The 17,806-nt window shown below is 39.3% G+C and overlaps 1 protein-coding gene across 1 annotated transcript in view; it reads right to left on the bottom strand.

The window, feature by feature from the left end:
• Positions 1 to 1,331: 1,331 nt before the first annotated feature.
• Positions 1,332 to 17,806, bottom strand: part of nos1 (nitric oxide synthase 1 (neuronal)) — a 36,980-nt gene continuing 20,505 nt past the window's right edge. Inside the window, exons 10-28 of the mRNA XM_039620392.1 lie at positions 17,310 to 17,411; positions 16,797 to 16,991; positions 16,622 to 16,707; positions 15,994 to 16,138; positions 14,990 to 15,094; positions 14,845 to 14,903; positions 14,622 to 14,738; positions 12,219 to 12,393; positions 11,730 to 11,868; positions 10,602 to 10,680; positions 10,205 to 10,398; positions 9,218 to 9,387; positions 7,749 to 7,959; positions 6,658 to 6,745; positions 5,180 to 5,301; positions 4,826 to 4,974; positions 4,152 to 4,346; positions 3,306 to 3,424; positions 1,332 to 2,417 (exon numbers count right to left, since the gene is read on the bottom strand). Of these exons, the coding sequence (XP_039476326.1) occupies positions 2,402 to 2,417; positions 3,306 to 3,424; positions 4,152 to 4,346; positions 4,826 to 4,974; positions 5,180 to 5,301; positions 6,658 to 6,745; positions 7,749 to 7,959; positions 9,218 to 9,387; positions 10,205 to 10,398; positions 10,602 to 10,680; positions 11,730 to 11,868; positions 12,219 to 12,393; positions 14,622 to 14,738; positions 14,845 to 14,903; positions 14,990 to 15,094; positions 15,994 to 16,138; positions 16,622 to 16,707; positions 16,797 to 16,991; positions 17,310 to 17,411 (2,466 nt within the window). The 3' untranslated portion in view covers positions 1,332 to 2,401. The remainder of the gene's footprint in view (positions 2,418 to 3,305; positions 3,425 to 4,151; positions 4,347 to 4,825; positions 4,975 to 5,179; positions 5,302 to 6,657; positions 6,746 to 7,748; positions 7,960 to 9,217; positions 9,388 to 10,204; positions 10,399 to 10,601; positions 10,681 to 11,729; positions 11,869 to 12,218; positions 12,394 to 14,621; positions 14,739 to 14,844; positions 14,904 to 14,989; positions 15,095 to 15,993; positions 16,139 to 16,621; positions 16,708 to 16,796; positions 16,992 to 17,309; positions 17,412 to 17,806) is intronic.

The following is a 17,806-nucleotide window of genomic DNA, read 5'->3' as shown; positions in this document are numbered from 1 at the left end:
GAACCGAACTGCTGCGATCAAAACTAAAAGCCATGTGGGCAGCTTTCTGTTACCAAAACACCATCTGTAACATTAAATCTGCAGGCTTGTGTGACTCAGAGCAGGGTACTCATGCTTATTTTAAAAATCGGAGCAGTTTGACAAGGTAACAGACAAGTAGAATAATCATGTAAAAACACACACCTGAGATCATGCATGTTTTACACCCACTCGTATATAGAGATGCGCACACTTATGATAATTTCAAGGGCACACATATGCATGCATACACACATGCGTGCTGATGCCATTGAGCAGGTGTCAGGTCACAGTGAAGGGGTGGCGCGTGAGCCACAAGGTAGCACAAACATGCAGAGAAAAAAACTGAAAGGATGAATGCATAAATGTAGGCAAAGTGTTAATGTAAGGCAAGAGGCAGAGGAGATATGATGCTGTTAAATAGATATGTTAAAGGCTCAATAGGTGATAAGTGGAGCAAGTTGACAGCTGTCGGATACGAACTGGGCAGCATCTTTTTCCCTTCAGTAACAACGTTTTGTTACGGATTACTTGAGTTTTAAGGAAAAGACTCTTTCTATTTTACTGAGAATAAAATGAACAGATCAATACCAATATTGTGTTTTTACAGCAAATACAAAGCTACAGCCAAGAACCATTTAGTGTAGCTTAGCATACAGACTGGAAACAGGCTCTCTACAAAGGTCGCAAATACGGCACGATTAAAGCTCACTGAGTAACATGTTATATTTAATTAGTTTATTCTGTACAAAAACCAAAGTGTAAAAATAGTAAACTTGATTTATGGGCGATTAGGGGTAAGAAGACCTGGAAATGGGGAAAACAGCCTTGATAGACCAATCTGTTGATATCAGCAGCGTTTTAATTCTGGACATCAGGTAACCATAAATACGTTTCTTCTTCAGACTTCAAGGTGTTTTAGTCGGACAACCTTTGCTGCAATGCAACACAACAAAATCTAGGACACATCTTGACAAAGTTTTAAACAGCTGCCACTGAGATAGCCTATTGGAGTTGTGTGAATAAATGTATTTTCCATGATATCGAACAATTCCTCTAAGTTGTTACTTATCGTGGCTCAAGAGTTGGGGAGTTCGCCTTGTAATCGGAAGATTGCCGGTTCGAGCCCCGGCTTGGACAGTCTCGGTCATTGTGTCCTTGGGCAAGACACTTCACCCGTTGCCTACTGGTGGTGGTCAGAGGGCCCGGTGGCGCCAGTGTCCGGCAGCCTCGCCTCTGTCAGTGCGCCCCAGGGTGGCTGTGGCTACAACGTAGCTTGCCATCACCAGTGTGTGAATGTGTGCGTGAATGGGTGAATGACTGGATGTGTAAAGCGCTTTGGGGTCCTTAGGGACTAGTAAGGCGCTATGCAAATACAGGCCATTTACCATTTATTCATTTACTCACCGATTAATCATTTACTCTATAGCTTATTCCAAACAGCTGATAAAATAAAAAAATCCTCCACGACATTTATAATTTAACACATTATAACACGTTATACCAGACTGAACATAGTATGATTTAGATATTAAATTAAAAAGCCCTCAAGACCTATATTTTTGTTAATAGTTTATCATAGTTTATTTTTCAGATATATAGACTCACGTTTGGTCTTTAGCGGCTGCACTGCACATTACTGCTGCAGTTTCAGCAAACACCACCTGGGACCCAAAAGATTATGATGTTATGGCAGAATGAGCACACTAAGAAAAATGGCACTCACACAGAGGCCGATGCATTTTGAAGAATTGCCAATGAAGAGCAAGGTAATCTGTTTATGGAGGCAGTGGCAGAATTTATGTTTTCATTATTCAGGGATACCTGTCAATACGTTAAATTTGTCCGCAGCACGTGTCCTTCAGTTTCTCTGTCTGCATGCCTATACATCTTTTCTTTTTCTTAGTCAAGGAGATTGATATTGATAATGAAAAACAGTCCAAATATATCTGAGCAGTCCTTATACTTTCCCAACAAGTAAAGTTGACTTAATCCACACAGAAATGAAAGTTTACTATCTATGCCACACATTTCCTTGCAAATATAAAACCTCAATAAAAGCCTTTTAACAGTAACAATAACACAGAGTATATTATATTTCTTGAATATATTCTTGTCTTGGTCATGCATTCACAATGAGGCAGGTCATTACACTAGATCGTTTTTGGAAGTATCATCAACAAGCAAAACAGATTCTCAAAGAACAGAACATTTCCAACTTGCTACAGACAAGATCGCAGAGCCCAACAGAAACATTAAAATGGTATATAAAAAAAAAAGAACAGAAACAAACCCATTTTTTACAGTACAAAAATTGGCACAGTATTAGTAAACCAGCGGTGCTGTGTCTTGTTGTTTTCAGAAAGCCTGTCGATTCATCGACCTACGAGCAGAAAACCCTGAAGAGAAAAAAAGTCAGACGGACAGACAGACAGGCAGGCAGACAGACAGACAGACAGACAGAAAGAGCAACAGGGAAATGGAAATAGAGATGTTACAGTCATTACTCATCCAGCAAGCAGGGGCTTTGATGGCCGAATGTGAAATTCAAGTGACAATCCACACAGGAACTATCATCTGTGATGCATTTTGTTGGTGGTTAATGAGCCATAGTGGCTATGTAGGGCCCTTGTTTTGCTCTTATGGCAAGGGTATATGAAGTGTCTAATCTTGAATATGCACAAATAACGCTGGAAACAAAAACAGAAATGGAGCAGAGCCACTCGCTTTCACTCTAATCCTGTTAGTTTAAATGCTCTTCTTCACAGGTTTCTATGGTTACCTGCTCTGTTTTCATCTGAAGCTAGTGATGACAACACAATGTTGTTGCCAGCAACTACAGGTTGCAGATTGAAGTTGACTTACAAATGTTTCTGAGATAAAGCTGCTCTTGTAGTTGCAATATTGAAATAAATATGAATGGGCTTTTCCACAGTGGTAATTGGTCCTGATTTTACTGTACGGATGTGAATGAGTGAATGATCAATAAAGAAATAACTGATATGAATCCTTTTCTGTTTTTTTATTTGTTTGTTTTTTTGATGATGGAATACATTTTTCTATATTTTATTAATATTAAATAAAGAACTGATTTTCACAAAGCCTTTCCTCATGATTAATTAGAAGTTACCATGAATTCACAGTGAATCATCAGTCATTTATTTTACCCATGAAAAATATTTTACCAAAGAAAAGATTCTTCTGACTTTTACTGACATTTCAGAACAGTTTTGTAACATACTAAATATGAAAAGAAAAACAAAATACTGGAAATGTAGAACACTTACTCATCTGAGTCCTTTTTGCTCTCCTCAATGTAGGCTATGGACTCTGAACGAATTCGGTTGGTGACCTCGTAGGTGCGCAGGGTGACACCAAAGATGTCTTCATGATAGCGATTCTCATCCTAACGACAACAGATTGGTAGCGAGACAAAGCTGAGTAACTGTTTACCAGGTGTGTGTGTGTTTGGTAGCATAACAATACTTTTTCTTTAGCAGGCTGTAGATATACCTTTTAAAATGGGATTCTATGGGAAAGGACCATGACAAGCAAGCTAGCCAAAGATGCTGGCTACCATGATGTCATCCATCGATTTCTGAAGTCATGTTTTGAAACGTAAAGACGAGTAATTTGAAGCCAGGTGTGACGAGAGATGGGCGGGTCTGAATGTGAAACTGCATACGCACTGGCTAATCACTTGTCAATCACAGGTCATTAGCCAATGAGCAAACATCAGATAACCCTTCTTTCTGGTCATAGTATGACCAATATTGACAAAATGGACCTGCAGTGGCAAAAACACCAATGTGAGCCAATACAACATGGTAACATATGGCTACACTTTAAAGCCAAAATGCTAAAAAAACAAGAGGTAAGGTTTCAAAACAGGACCTCACATACCAGTGGGTAATTGGGCTTATGTCCATCTCCATATACAGTCCTTAAACAACATTACCTTTGCAATGATGGATAGCATCTTACATTTAGTATTTTCACAGCTGATCGGGTATTTTAACTAACTCTAGAATCTCCCTTACATTAAGTTTACTACACGGTTCAGTAGGGTATAATGGAGCATGAACATGAACATAACAGGGATGATATTCCAGAGAGAACTTCGCCACTCTTACCCGAAGCTTACTGATGAAGAAGCCAGCATCCTCCAGGCTCATGTTGCCCTGCTGCTTGATGATTTGCTGGACAGTCTTGAGAACATCTCCTGCCATTGTCACATCCCCACACACATAGATGTGTCCGCCCTCCTGCCTCAGGCACTGGTACACCATCTCTGACAGATGCTCGCGCAGTACATCCTGTACATATTTCTGACAGAGGCAGTGAAGAAATGATGAGTGTGCATGGAGAAGTGAAGCGTGAAAAAAGCAGAAAAGGAAACAATGTGAAAAACTGAGTCAGGACACTACACACAGAATAAAGTAAAATTTGCAAACTGCCACCTAAAGACTGAAATCTGCAGGAACAAAGCAACCTCAGAGTAAGAAAAATTATGCTCTGTGGATTTTGTTCTTCTTTTCAAATCCATGTATTGACTGTCACTGGTGAAAGTAACAGAACTGTAAACAAAACAAGAATCAATCACAACAACAAAGGAAGCATAGAGCATAAAGAGAACAAAGACAAATATATATATGAAAATGCGTCAACACAATGGCAGTGGTAAGTGAAAATACACTATATCTACAGAAGTATTTATCCAGCCATCTCAAATTCGTGAATTTATTTCTAACTAAACAAGCCAGAGACAGATGTTACAAGCGACTTCCTTCCTGTTTAGTGCTTGTACCTTTGGTTTGCCAGGCTCTCTGGAATAGGCTGTGTAGAGCTCCTTAAACACCCCTTTATTCTTGGCCTGTATGGTCTCCTCCTTGTAGATGTGGTCCATCTCAGACTGCCGACAACCAAACACCAGTATCATTGGGCAGGATTTCATCCCTTGAAGATAAGAGGTAAGACTTACTTTGTTGCTCTGGATGGAAATGCAGAAATGATATCCAGAGTACAAGTGTCAAAATTACATTATCACTTTAATTTGAAGAATAAAGCTATAAGCATGCAGCACTGAAAATGCATTACAAAGTCTTTTTATAAGTTGGTGAAAAGTAACTCTCTAAGGATTGAGGGAGAAGAAAATTCCAACCGTTTTGTTCAAGGTCATATAGTCTTTGTTGCCAGAAGCTTCTGAATGGGGCAATCCCTGTTCCTGGACCCACAAGGATGCAAGGTGCTTGGTTGTCCTTGGGAAGCTGGAATGATGGTGCACTAAAATGCCACACACACAAACAACATCCAACAAATTACCACGGAGCCTATAAAATGTAATAAAGGAATAACAGAGTTTTTTTGGGAAGCATAGTTTGATGTCAAGATTCCCCTGATCCTTTCATTGCCTCTAAAACTCCCTAATTGGCACATTTATTTTGTTTATTCACTGTAAACTTATAAATTACACAAAGAGCACTCCTGGTAAGATAAAAATGAGTCGTTTTACACAAAAAGATAAAAGGTACTAATTAGAGAACTTTAACAGCAAATATTTCTGTTATGTCTTTTCAGTTTTAGTCTTAGGGAATGAATAGATGGTCATATTAGCTCTATATCATGCCTGCAGACAAGAGAGTGGGACCAATCTTGGCAAATTAGCTTTTTTTTTTTCAAACTTTGTCAAACATCACCTTTCACATGTTATGAAATGATATGTCTGGAGTCCCCACATTTCCTTACATTTTGTTTCCAAGGAGCCAGACTTTCTTGTATTTTTTTAATCTGGTCTTGAACAATAGTTCTCCAGGATTTCTAAAGGTCTTTCAAAGCTTTTCTTTGAACATTGGCTGCATAAAATAGTATCTTTGTACCAACAAGATGATTCTCAAAGGGCTATTAGACAAAAAATTGACATATCTCTGCACGAAATAGTGTGTGTCCATAAACATTTAGAGGAAGTAGAGGACAAAAGAAGATCAAAATCTCATCAACAGTATTTATAAGAAATAAGAAATGTAATAAGAAATGCATTTCAGCCAGTGTTGTTGGGGATCTTGTCAAAATGAATGGAATTATACATGTAGAAATGTACTGTGAGGTTTACCATCTGGAAAGTTTCTGGGTCTATTGTCATGCTGAAAAATGAAGCTGTTACAAATCAAGCGAACTGTCAATGCAGTAAAAACACACCTGGATGCAAAACACACTCAAAAAACACCACCAGTCATGGACTGGCCTCCCCAGAGAACGGACCTCAAAATTCTTGACGCAGTGTGGGATCATCTTGACAGACATCATCACAAAAAGTGGGTAACATCCAAAGAAGAGCTTTGAATGTCCTATAAGAAGCCCGTGGAACTATTCCAGAAGAATATTCAACGAAATGACAAAAGGCTTATTTAAAAAAGATTCCTACCAAATACTGACTTTTAAGCTTTTTAGACTTCTACCTGATATACCAACTTATATACCGTTTAGTTTGTATGTTTGCATGCTTCAGTAAATTGTTGCGCCTACTTTCCATTCTCTTAGCAAAATATAACAAAATAAAGGGTTGGCTCAAGACTTTTACAAATTACTATAGATTAGATTGCATTGCCTTAAAATTTCTTGTAAAAACACTTTGATATTTACCCCCGGACAAAGCACGGCACCATCTCCCCCTTCTCTATCCTGTTGAGCCACGATGAACACACTCCATGATGGATTGGTCCCTCTCCATCTGAAAGAGATGATTACCGAGCAAGCACTTTACCTTTTTCTCTCCCCTCTGCCTCCCACTCTTTTTAAGCGTACAAACTAACAGGAACAGAGTGGTCCTAACATGTGTTCAAGGCTATAGCCATCTTCCCCTCTCCCTCATGCTCTTTCTCTAAAGGGAAATTACAGTAATTCAGCTGTTGCTTATACAATCATAGTAATATGTTCACATAAGTGCACATTACAGGTGGGAGAAGATAGCAGTAATGTTTACTGACTACTTTACAGGCTGAGATTATATACTGCCACAGTGGTGCTAAAAACAACACTTAAATCGTGCCCTAAATAATGCCTCGTGCCTAAATAATGCAGTGAAGTAGACTGAAGTATACTGTTTGTGCTTGTGGCCATATTTATAAACAGAATATGTAAAATCTTTCTCCCAATGCGTGTTTCTGGTTTTTACAGCTTTGTTTTGGCTGCCTTGTAAAGCAGACTTACATTCTAAGATAACTTCCAATCAATTTTCTTGTAGCTTCGGAGGGTTTTCAGAGAGTCTGAGTCATTTTTCTTTTTTAATCCTTGCAGTAGCGTTGAAGGAGCTATGGCACAGTGCCTTTTATCCATGGCACAGACTTAACTTAACCAAAATATATACTGGGCCTGCACTGGTTTGAGAAATGTCTAGTATGTCTAGTATTTTAAAATACATGATCACTGAAAAAGATGTTTAAATATTAACTATACTTTCTAGTTAAATGAAGAAAAAATCAACCAATGACTGCAATATATTTATTACCCTGATATCTGTATAATTTACATTTTTGACATGTTGATAAAACCCACATGCATAATAGTTACCTCAGACTATCAAAAGTCTTCTGAGTAGACTAAAATTAACCTCTCCAGGCAGCTGAGAAGACCTAAGCATCTGAAGCTACGCCTACACAGCTTTTAAATCCTTGGACAGGAATTAGAGCAGTTCTTCAACTGGAAAAAACTCCAAATTAGTACAAGGGCCTTACCTCTGGTGCGATAGGAGACCACAGCCACTGTGAGATGGATCTCCCCTGGGTGCAGGTCTGGAGAGGAGCTGATAGAATAGTAGCGAGGCTGCAGAAGAGGCAGCTGGGTCAGCAGCAAAGTGGAGGGCATCTGGATAGAAGGAAACTCTTCTAGCACCTCCACCAGTGTGGGATTGTTGTACCACTTCCACTCCTCATACTCCTGCAAGCCCTGGAGTGTCACAGAGAAAGGCAATGTGGTACAAAGGTATCGGCTGACATTTCTTTTATATAGTTTTAGTCATGGTAAGTTATTGAATTATTGTCGTTCAGACTAAGAAATCAATCCAACTCCCACAGCAACTGAAAAAAAGAGGATAGTTTCCTCTTTTGGATCTGTAAACATTTCTGACTCAGGAGCAGGAGGCAGCCACAAGCAGAGCTATTCGCCATTCACTGCCCAACTGTTTCTGTGTGTCATCGCTGACATTTGGATGTGAGGAAAGTAGAGCACTGCCATCAGGCTAAAAAACCTTTGATATGTTACCAACTTTTGCTTTGTTCTCAAGCTGCTAATGAGCGACAAAATGCCCATTGAGAACCCACTGGTGTGGTCCACAATATGAGCTTAAAAGACAGTTTGAAGCACCTAATGCATAATTAGCAAAACTCTAACACCATAAGCACTTCGGGGCCTGGGCTTTTCAACCTTGATAAACAGAAGGGGGCGTGGGACTGTACAGATATGAGAAGCTGATAGATTTGTCTAATTAACTTAAGAGAATAAGCCAGACGTGGCAACATGTCTGCTTTGTATTGCTTGGACATGACAAACAAGAAGAGAAATGCTTAAAAAAAATCCAAAAACCAAAATTATTCCTGTAAGGAATGAACTTGAGATTTAACTCATTAAAACATGTTCTGCAGTGCTGTTTCTACTGTACAATTTCTTCTTTCTGAATTCAGAAGCCTACCATCTTTCCCTCTTGCTTTGGTGACAATAATTCTGTGTATGAGCATATGAGTCACTGCTTGGCCTCATCCAGCCTTTTCCACACATTGACAAAAATGGAGAGTGAATAGTGGGAGGCACTGCAAGGGGGAATGGCTCTGGGTTAGAACTATCAACGGCTTTAATTTGGCGCCAGCTAACTCCTACTGTACGTACTCTTGGTGCAAAGAGCACCAAATCAGCTATGAGACACATAAAACTATCTGCCATATTCTCATATTTTGAAATACAGGGAATGTGTTGGTTACTGTTGAAGCTTAAGCACATGGTGACTTTTTATAGAACAGTTCTTGGAAAAGTGATCTAAAAATATGCATACATTTTCATCTCAGATTGGAAATGGGTACAGCCTACATGCACACATCGGAAATCCCTTATGTGTTTGGTCACAAAACAAGTTCAAGCACTCAGCACTGCTGCAGCTCAGCCATTTGAAAGGTCAGTGTAAATGGTAACATTGAAAACTAAGTGAATTTACCTTACTGAGGATCTCTAGTTTCTTTTTTTGTTTGTCATTGGTTGCTAGAGCAGCAAACTGCTGGAGCAGCACAGGGCTCGGTGGAGTGGTGATATCCAGGAAGTACTGGAAAGCCTGGTAGATGGTGCAGGGAGGGATACGGGTCTCATTTGTCCAGTTACTGATTACACCTGCAGAAAATTATGTGGTTAAAGTTGAGTTAATTCATATGATGTACTAGTTTTTTGTATGTGTAACATGAAAGAAAAAACTGAGGTAACAAACTATAAGAGCACTGTGTGTGTGTGTGTGTGTGTGTGTGTGTGTGTGTGTGTGTGTGTGTGTGTGTGTGTGTGTGTGTGTGTGTGTGTGTGTGTGCAGTTTTTTTGCTGGCTTGTATTTTGGGAGGTTTTTGCTGCAAAAGTTCTTAGCAATGCTGTTTTCCTGCTACTTGATCTAATGCTAGACAATTTTGTGGAATTTGTTGACTGGGAATGAACTAGCTTGAGAATCAGTATCAAACCAGTCAGAAGATCAGAAGCATTTCTCTGTGTGATAAGCATTTGCTAACACATACACAACTCCCTTGGATATGTTGTCTAGTTGGCTGTAATTAGCAAAGTACAACCAAAATGCAAGCAGCAGTATGGAACATGTGATCCTCGTATTGAAAGAAAATTAGATACAGTGAGAGTTGTTAACAACAAGGGCTTGAATTGTGGAGATGAATTCTGAATAAGCACTAATCTTGTGTTTAACAAATGTCTTGCATCACAGTCACAGAGAAAATCACAGTTAAGTCACCCGGTGTCACCACAACTGTTTGCCAATATGCAGTTCACTGAAAAATTTCTGGGCATGGATATCCATGAAGTGTGACTTCATGATGTCTGCTGTGGCTTCTTATTTACATTTGGATTTTGACAACCTGCCCAGATTTTAAAATGCCATTCTCGTGATTGCATGCCTACTGTATTCGCAAAGTAGCATGACTTTGCTAATACCCACCTAGGGCAGTGTTTCTCTCCTCCAAGAACTCCACTTTGACAATTTGATTGACAGGTGGAGCATCCTCCAGTTTTTCTATGAGAGCTGTTACCAGGTCCTCATGGTTGCCAGGGAAGATGCCCAGATGGTCGCCAGGCTTGTAGCGCAGGCTGTCGTGGTTGTTTGTGTGTAACCGCACAAATATGGTGGAGCGACTATGAAAGGGATCAGAGATTTAGGAAATAACATTGCACCATTTTCAGTCTGTTCCATTTAGTTAAAATGTCACTGTAAACAATGAATGAGTTGGACACCAGAAGAATCCATTAGACGTTAGTTTACGATTTTGATAAAATGTACAAATATGCGACAAAGTGTTTTAGTCTGAAAAGTGTTTCACGTGTAAATGCATACTTACTTTGATTTTGGACTTTGTAAATTTTGAGATTCAAGCATCTTTGCTCCATAAACTTTCTTCTTGTGAATGCTGTATAATGCTGTTGGCAGACATAAATAATACATTATTTATGGATTGATCAACAGACCTGTTCTTCTTGGAAAAAAATATTTCTTTGATTTCTTTCTGGGAGAGATCGATAAGAAGCTTTATGTACAGACACTCCCATGTCTGTACATAAAGGGTAAAGGTAAGGGTACATAAAGGGTTTTAGCCCAGCCCTATATAGTTCAGAGAGTCAGGATCTAAACTTAACATAATGGCATAATGTAAACAACTCTCTACTTTGGCAAAGACAATGCAGTGAATTTCTAGCAAAGTTGCTGCACAGACATGTTGAATACTATGTATTCATGGATAAATACATGGATTCTTTTTCAAATACTATTATATTCCACAGCACTAATAAACCAAATCAAACTCAATAAAAAATTCTCATTGAAGAACTTCAAAAGAATCACATCATTAACAAACATTAACATCATTAATAACATCAAAGACACAGCTTGCCAAATTGCGTAAAATTGTTGCAATATCAAAAAAAGAATCAGAACAAATTTATGGATATTTCTCACTTTATACTGAAATATTTGCCATTTTCCTTCAGATCCCAACCTTTTAATCTCTCTCAACAAGGAAGGGAATATCCTCTGATATCCTCTGACCAAGTCATAAGTCCTGGAATTCTACCCTTTGGTCCCAGGGCTAAATGAGCAGACTTGTCAATGGGTCCCAGTCTGCCCACCCCCAAGCTTACGTCACAATCTGTGTCAGTTTGAAGGTGCCGAAGTACCAAATGAATTTATGGAAATTAAGTAACAGAACCACTTCAAATCCGGTCCAGTGCTTTGAACTTGAGACCTCTAGGGAAAAGTTCTCAAAATCCCATTATAATCTCATTATGATTTTCTCACACCAGGGCCACAAATCTCAGCTTCAGGTCACGTAAAGGCTGAGTGACTCATCTTTATCAATAACCACACTACCACACTGCTGATCAATTACAGGTATTTTGTACAGATGAACTTGCCCCTTTAATAATAGGTTGCCACAAGCATTTTATAACTAAGTACCAAGAGGAACTTTCACCTTCTGTGAGGGCTGGGGCCTCGGCCGTGTATGTCAAGCGGAACTTGCTCTTCTTCCAGCTGCGATCATTGCTGATTAAGGAGTCATTGGCTTTCTCAATGTTCACGTCGTCACCAACACAGAATACATCGCAGGCAGCCTTCACGAGCAGCCACAGAGAAGATAAACAAAAGAGTTGGGAACCCTCCAAGACTATAAGTATCATCGCAATGTCAAGGTTATATATAAGCACAATATTTTAAATGCTAGCTTGACTGTTGCAGTGGTTTTAAAGGAGTGGGAAGACATTTCGATCTGATCTGTTGCACTGTTTGCAGAAATAAAAAAAATTAAAAAAACAGAAAGAGGATTGTACTGGGATGAACAGCTACTTGACAAGTAACTAACATACCGGTCTTGAGATACAGCTTAACAATAGGTCCATAATGTACACTTTCCAAGTACACCACCTTTAACCACGCCCAAAGGGTCTCAGCCCAGGAAACCAACCTTAAAAACTTTCTTGGCCCATGTTCTGAATGACTCCTCCTGGCCACACAGCTCATCTCCCTCTCCCATGCGTAGGATGCGCTCACCCCCCAGCTCTTCAAACAGTGTGTCCACAGCGTGGGCAAAGGCGCAGAAGTGTGGGTAGGCCCTGGAGCCAAGGCCAAACACTGAGAACCTAAACAGAGACACACATATATGAAGAAAACACAGCGACTGAGAGACAGGTAGTGTAAAAAAAACAAGAACTAAAACACAAACATACACAACTGCAAACCACCACCACTGTGTCCATGTTAGAAACTTGCCCTTTCCTTCCTCTCAGAATATGTCAAACAGTTGAAAACAGCTGATGTATTTATAAATACGTGTCCTGTCTGAGTTTAGATGGACATAAACATGAAACAGATCACTTTGTTTTTTGAAGGCAGACAACATCTCTTTCCACTTCTTTGCTGTGAGGAAGTCAGCTCACATCTGATCCAAGTTTGAGCAAAATCTCTGTTGTCTTTTCTTCCTTAGCTGATCAGCAAACTGTCAGCTGCAATAAGATTTTTATCCCAAAGGAGTTTTATAGCCATCCTCATGTGGAGTATGCACTGAGGAAACGCTACAAGGAAAACCCTCCATTTAGACATACTGGAACTCAATTTAATTCAGTTCAATTTTGTTTTATTTATATAGTGTCAAATCAAAACAACAGTTGCCTCAAGGCGCTTTATATTGTAAGACAATAATACAAAGAAAACAGACCCCAACAGTCATATGACCCCCTATGAGCAAGCACTTTGCTGACAGTGGGAAGGAAAAGCTCCCTTTTAACAGGAAGAAATCTCCTGCAGAACCTGGCTCAACCGGTTGGGGGGTGAGGGGAGGAAGACGGGACAAAGACACGCAGTGAAACTGAGCAAGAGATTAATAATAACTAATAATTTACAGCAGAGAGGCAGTGAAATGTTTTTCAATGCCAAAATTTAGTGGTGACTTTCAGAGAAGGACAAGCACAGATGATGACCACCATTTACCACCACCACCATTACCACCACCAATCCCTCCAGGAAAAAAAGCAAAGAAAAAAAAACGTCCTTCACCGTCTAAAACACCAACTACTTAAACTGGACCAGACCTGATTTTTCGCTGCCTGTCTTTTATTTTTTGATATAAGCTCACAGGGTCGTACTTCTTGCTGCACCCTTCCAGGGCATCTTCATCTTTCTGTACTCCTTCTGGGCTGAAGAATTTTAAGATATTATTACTTTTATATTTATAAAATATTTACCATCAGATGACCATGATGAGTGGTGGATGAATTTTTTAGAACCATTCTTAATGGAAAAGTAGAAACGCCACACTATGAAAACACTTCACAACACTTATTGGCAGATTTTACTTTAAGTCTCAAAAGTAAAAGTGCAGAGAAATGTTCCCCATTAGTGTTATATGGATCAATATTACTGCTGCACATGTTTACATCTGAGCTCATTCTAAATAATTTATATTATACTTACCTAAAGTTAGACATCATATTCCATAAAATGAGGTGTTGTGTAGGTGTCTTGAGAGGACAACGTAGCTCTAAAACACAGCTTTTCATAAGCTCCATATAACAGACCTGCACCTTTATTTTTTTAATAAAAAGTATTTTACAGTGTATTACACAGTTAACTGTGAATATCTACTTATCAAAACAGCTCACTAAACTTTGTGCATTCAGACATCCAAATGATTTCTTATACATGATAATCTGATATTGCTGGTGGAGCCTCCACCCATTCAGCTTGCTTATTTTATTAAACCAGGCGTGGTGACGGTTGACATCATTTATCTCCATTAAAGGGTTCCCTTGCTAACTTGCTAAAGGAGCTATTCATTTCTTCACACTGCAGTCTAATTCCCTACCACCAGTGCTGGGTGGACCAAGTTCAAAAGTAATACATTACTGTAATCATTTTATTTAATGTGTTACATTACATTGTTTTAGTAGCGCAATAATGTTACACATTACTTTTCTAAATTCAGTAATCACATTACAGTTACAATTATGCTGCTACCTGCATTACAAAGGCTCTACTGTTATCTGCACAAGAGGTGAACAGAAAGAACTAAAAGTAATCAAACATTCAAAGATTTTTTATTGATTAGATGATAATTCCATATTTATGTATTATGTATCCTATTTGATGTTTCAACGTGAATGTGCCTGGATATTAAGCCAACATTTAACCATTCTTTTTGCAGCATTTCATTGACTATGAGTACAGATGACGCATAGTATGTGCCTATCCTATTTAGCATAAGCATTTTTTTTGTAGTTTTCCTTCCAGATTTCCTTGCTTTCCTGCTTGATAATTTAGGATAGATTCGCATATAAAAATCTATTTTGTTTGTTTAGTTTGCTTTGTTTACCTGACATTAGCAAGCGGTCCGGTGCTCTCAAAGTTAATTTTGGTTTCTGGTTCATCGCTGGATGACTTCCGAGTGTCAGAGTAAGAGGAAACACTGTTAAAACGGACCTTGTAGCTCCTAGAAAATAAGAAAAAAGCAGAGGCACGCACAGACTTTTAACTCAAGGGACAAAAAATAATTACTTAAGTAAACATTAAAAACTGGATTGAGAGGTCAAACTCACTTCCTATCTTCTGTGTTTGTTGTTGGGTGGCACATTTCCATTAAGGCAGCTCCAAATTTCTACAGCAAAAAAAAAGCAAACACATAAAATTAGAGGTCTCTGCTGAGCTCTTAATAACTGAAAAGTATTAAGTATTCATAAATACCTCTCCATTCTCAGGTGGGTCACCATTCCCAAATGTGCTGGTCACCACTAAAACCAGTGTTTCATGCTCCAGGTCCACAACATCATAATCATCCATAGACATAACCTGCAGGGAAAAAAAGCGTTGTACTGATAGAAGCTTAGCGACTTACATGGTGTACTGTTTATCTCACTCTCGTTTCCTAGACACACACTCCAAATGACAGATGACTTGAGCGTGTAAATTAAGGCTGAACACATAGCCGCTGGCAGAGGAGGAGGTTGTAATGACCACTCTGTCCTCGCCTCTAACGAGATGATAATATGCTGCTGCCACACATTGAGCATCCATGATGCATACCACTCAGCATGATGGTGTTTGTCTGCCACGGGCCGCACTTGCATTTCACATGCATATACGCTCAAAGACACACAACCAAAGGCGTGAAGAGAAAGAAGCCTTTAGCCCCACAACAACCAAGATTCCCCCTAAGCGTTTGCATCTGCCCTGCGATCCATCAGCACACGCCCACTCACAGTGACACACACATGCACAAATCTTCATGCATGAATCTCCTTGTGTGATTGATCACACTGGGAAAACAGGAAGAGCAAATAAAGATAGGACCGGGAGGAAAAATCCCATAGTGTGTGTTTGAGAGAAGCTTCTTTCTCTTGTTTCTGTTTGGTTTTTGTATACAGATTTGCACACCCAGCGGCACTGAAGGATTTTGTCTTAAAACTACTACCCTGTTCTATGCTTTAGTGGATAAATCTTGCCTCCAACCTGCGGCACTTTACTGCATGAGACAAGAGGAAAATGTAACAAAAGATTGGCTTTTCTTTCTTCAAACATTTTGTCATCTATACTCAGCTGGCATCTGCTCAGCTTCATCAACCAGGGAGTGGGGTTCGGGGGAGGGGTGTCTTTCAGTTCCTCCTTTTTCAATTAGATATTAGAGCAGCGATACATAAGCTAGTTCTCAACCTCTGGAAATGATGATGCAAGGTGGGAGCAAGGGGTACCTTTGCGTCAAAGGCGTGCTTGAAGATTTCACAGAGCGTTTTGGCATAATCTTGCGACTTGCCCGTCTCTGTAGCAAACAGTATAGTGGCTTTAACCCTCTTGGCCATAGCTTGGCCCATGAGTTTCGCTGAAAACTTCACAGCCCTGCAGAGGTGAAGAGAAAGACAATGCAAATGAGATGCAGCAAAGATAAAGACCAACTGAATTATAGAAAGAAAAAAAAAGTTTCTTATTGAGCCTCTGAAATTAGTAATAGGCTGGTTCACTGTAGCAGGCAGCTACGGATGGGTGACAGTTGTGATTACCTAGCTTGTCATCTCCTCAAGGCAATTATAATAATAGCAGAACACGCGCACAAGTGCATGTATACACAAACAAAACACTGACAAAATTCTGATTACTCCTTAAGGGGTTGATTGGATGAATTTCACTGCTGAGTACTCCAGCGTCTTTGTCATGTGTCTAACTTTTGTTTGCAAAGTAAATACCTGCTTAGCCTTAAATTAACAAATACAAATCATTTGTGATCTTTCACATTTAGAGTTGCAATTTAGCTTTGACTCTCACAGTGCAAAGACAATAAAAGGGAAAACAAATGAATGATTAAGTAAAACCAAGCACACTTACTTGGCAAGCTTCTTAAATCCAATGGCTCTTTTCTTTGTGGGTGTCCCATTGACCCCTTTCCACACGTGGGTATTCCATGGATCGGGCTTTTGCATAGGAGGAAAAAAATCAGGTAATCTTAAATTAAAGATATCTCATGCACTGAGGTGTTTGGTATGTGGAATTATTTACTCACCTGGTACTCAAAAGAAGGGCTGAGGCGGTAGTTAAGCATTTCTTGATGGAAAACTGGCGTGATGCTTCCTGACATTGGAGGCACAATCCACACCCAGTCCCCAGGACAGCCGCCTCGCACCCGAAACTCATTCTCCATGTGCTTCATGAAGGACTCTGTGGCTGAATGATGGTCTACTATGGTCACTTTGCATGTCTAAGAATAGGTAGCATAGATGGATGGATATGAATTATGTCACAATCAAATAAGTGTTTTATTATTATTCATGAGTGCATTAAAATGGCTACACTGAATGCTTACAATGGTCAAGTGCTATTAACAAACAAACAGCTGCACATCTTGTAATAAACCAGTGTGTGGAGTGTCAAGCTATAATTTGATCACAAATAACTAGTAATTTTGATGCCAACAAATTGTTATAAACATGGCTTAACACACTTCACCATAGAATTTGCTCAGCAGTAGCCACTTTGAGTTAAACATCTACTTACTTCAAATCACAGATTTCAATACCTGGTAGCTGTGAAGGACAGCAATATTGATCTCCACGAGTGCCTGATCTTTCCAAAGGGAGGATGTCTTTCTGGTGTCTAAGGCCATTTTGTTTGCCACCTCCTATATAATACAGAAAAAAAAAATGCCTGACATACCTGAGACTGAAATTTTTGGTGACATAAACTTTAGTATTTCATTTCTTTGTAGAGTTGCTGTGTTGTGGTCATGCTGTACTGAAGCAAATGGCCCTCGTCATCACTGCAAGCACAGACAAATCCAAAGCTGGCACCCATGTGCCCTGAAGTGCTCTTCATAATTGGACGACTCTGACTGAAATTTTCTTCACTTGTCAGAAAATTGTGATACATGCAAAAATAGCAAACATTCTGGTCTCCCTAATTATATGCTATGTCACATATATATTTATACTGCATGCCCTAAAATAATTTCAAGATCTGATTGTTAAATATTACAAAGTAGGTTACAATTCAAATTGCTCATCTATAGGCAAATAT

This window comes from Oreochromis aureus, linkage group 12 (assembly GCF_013358895.1).
Source record: "Oreochromis aureus strain Israel breed Guangdong linkage group 12, ZZ_aureus, whole genome shotgun sequence".
Lineage (NCBI taxonomy): Eukaryota > Metazoa > Chordata > Actinopteri > Cichliformes > Cichlidae > Oreochromis > Oreochromis aureus.
This window is presented reverse-complemented; position numbering and strand designations above follow the sequence as displayed.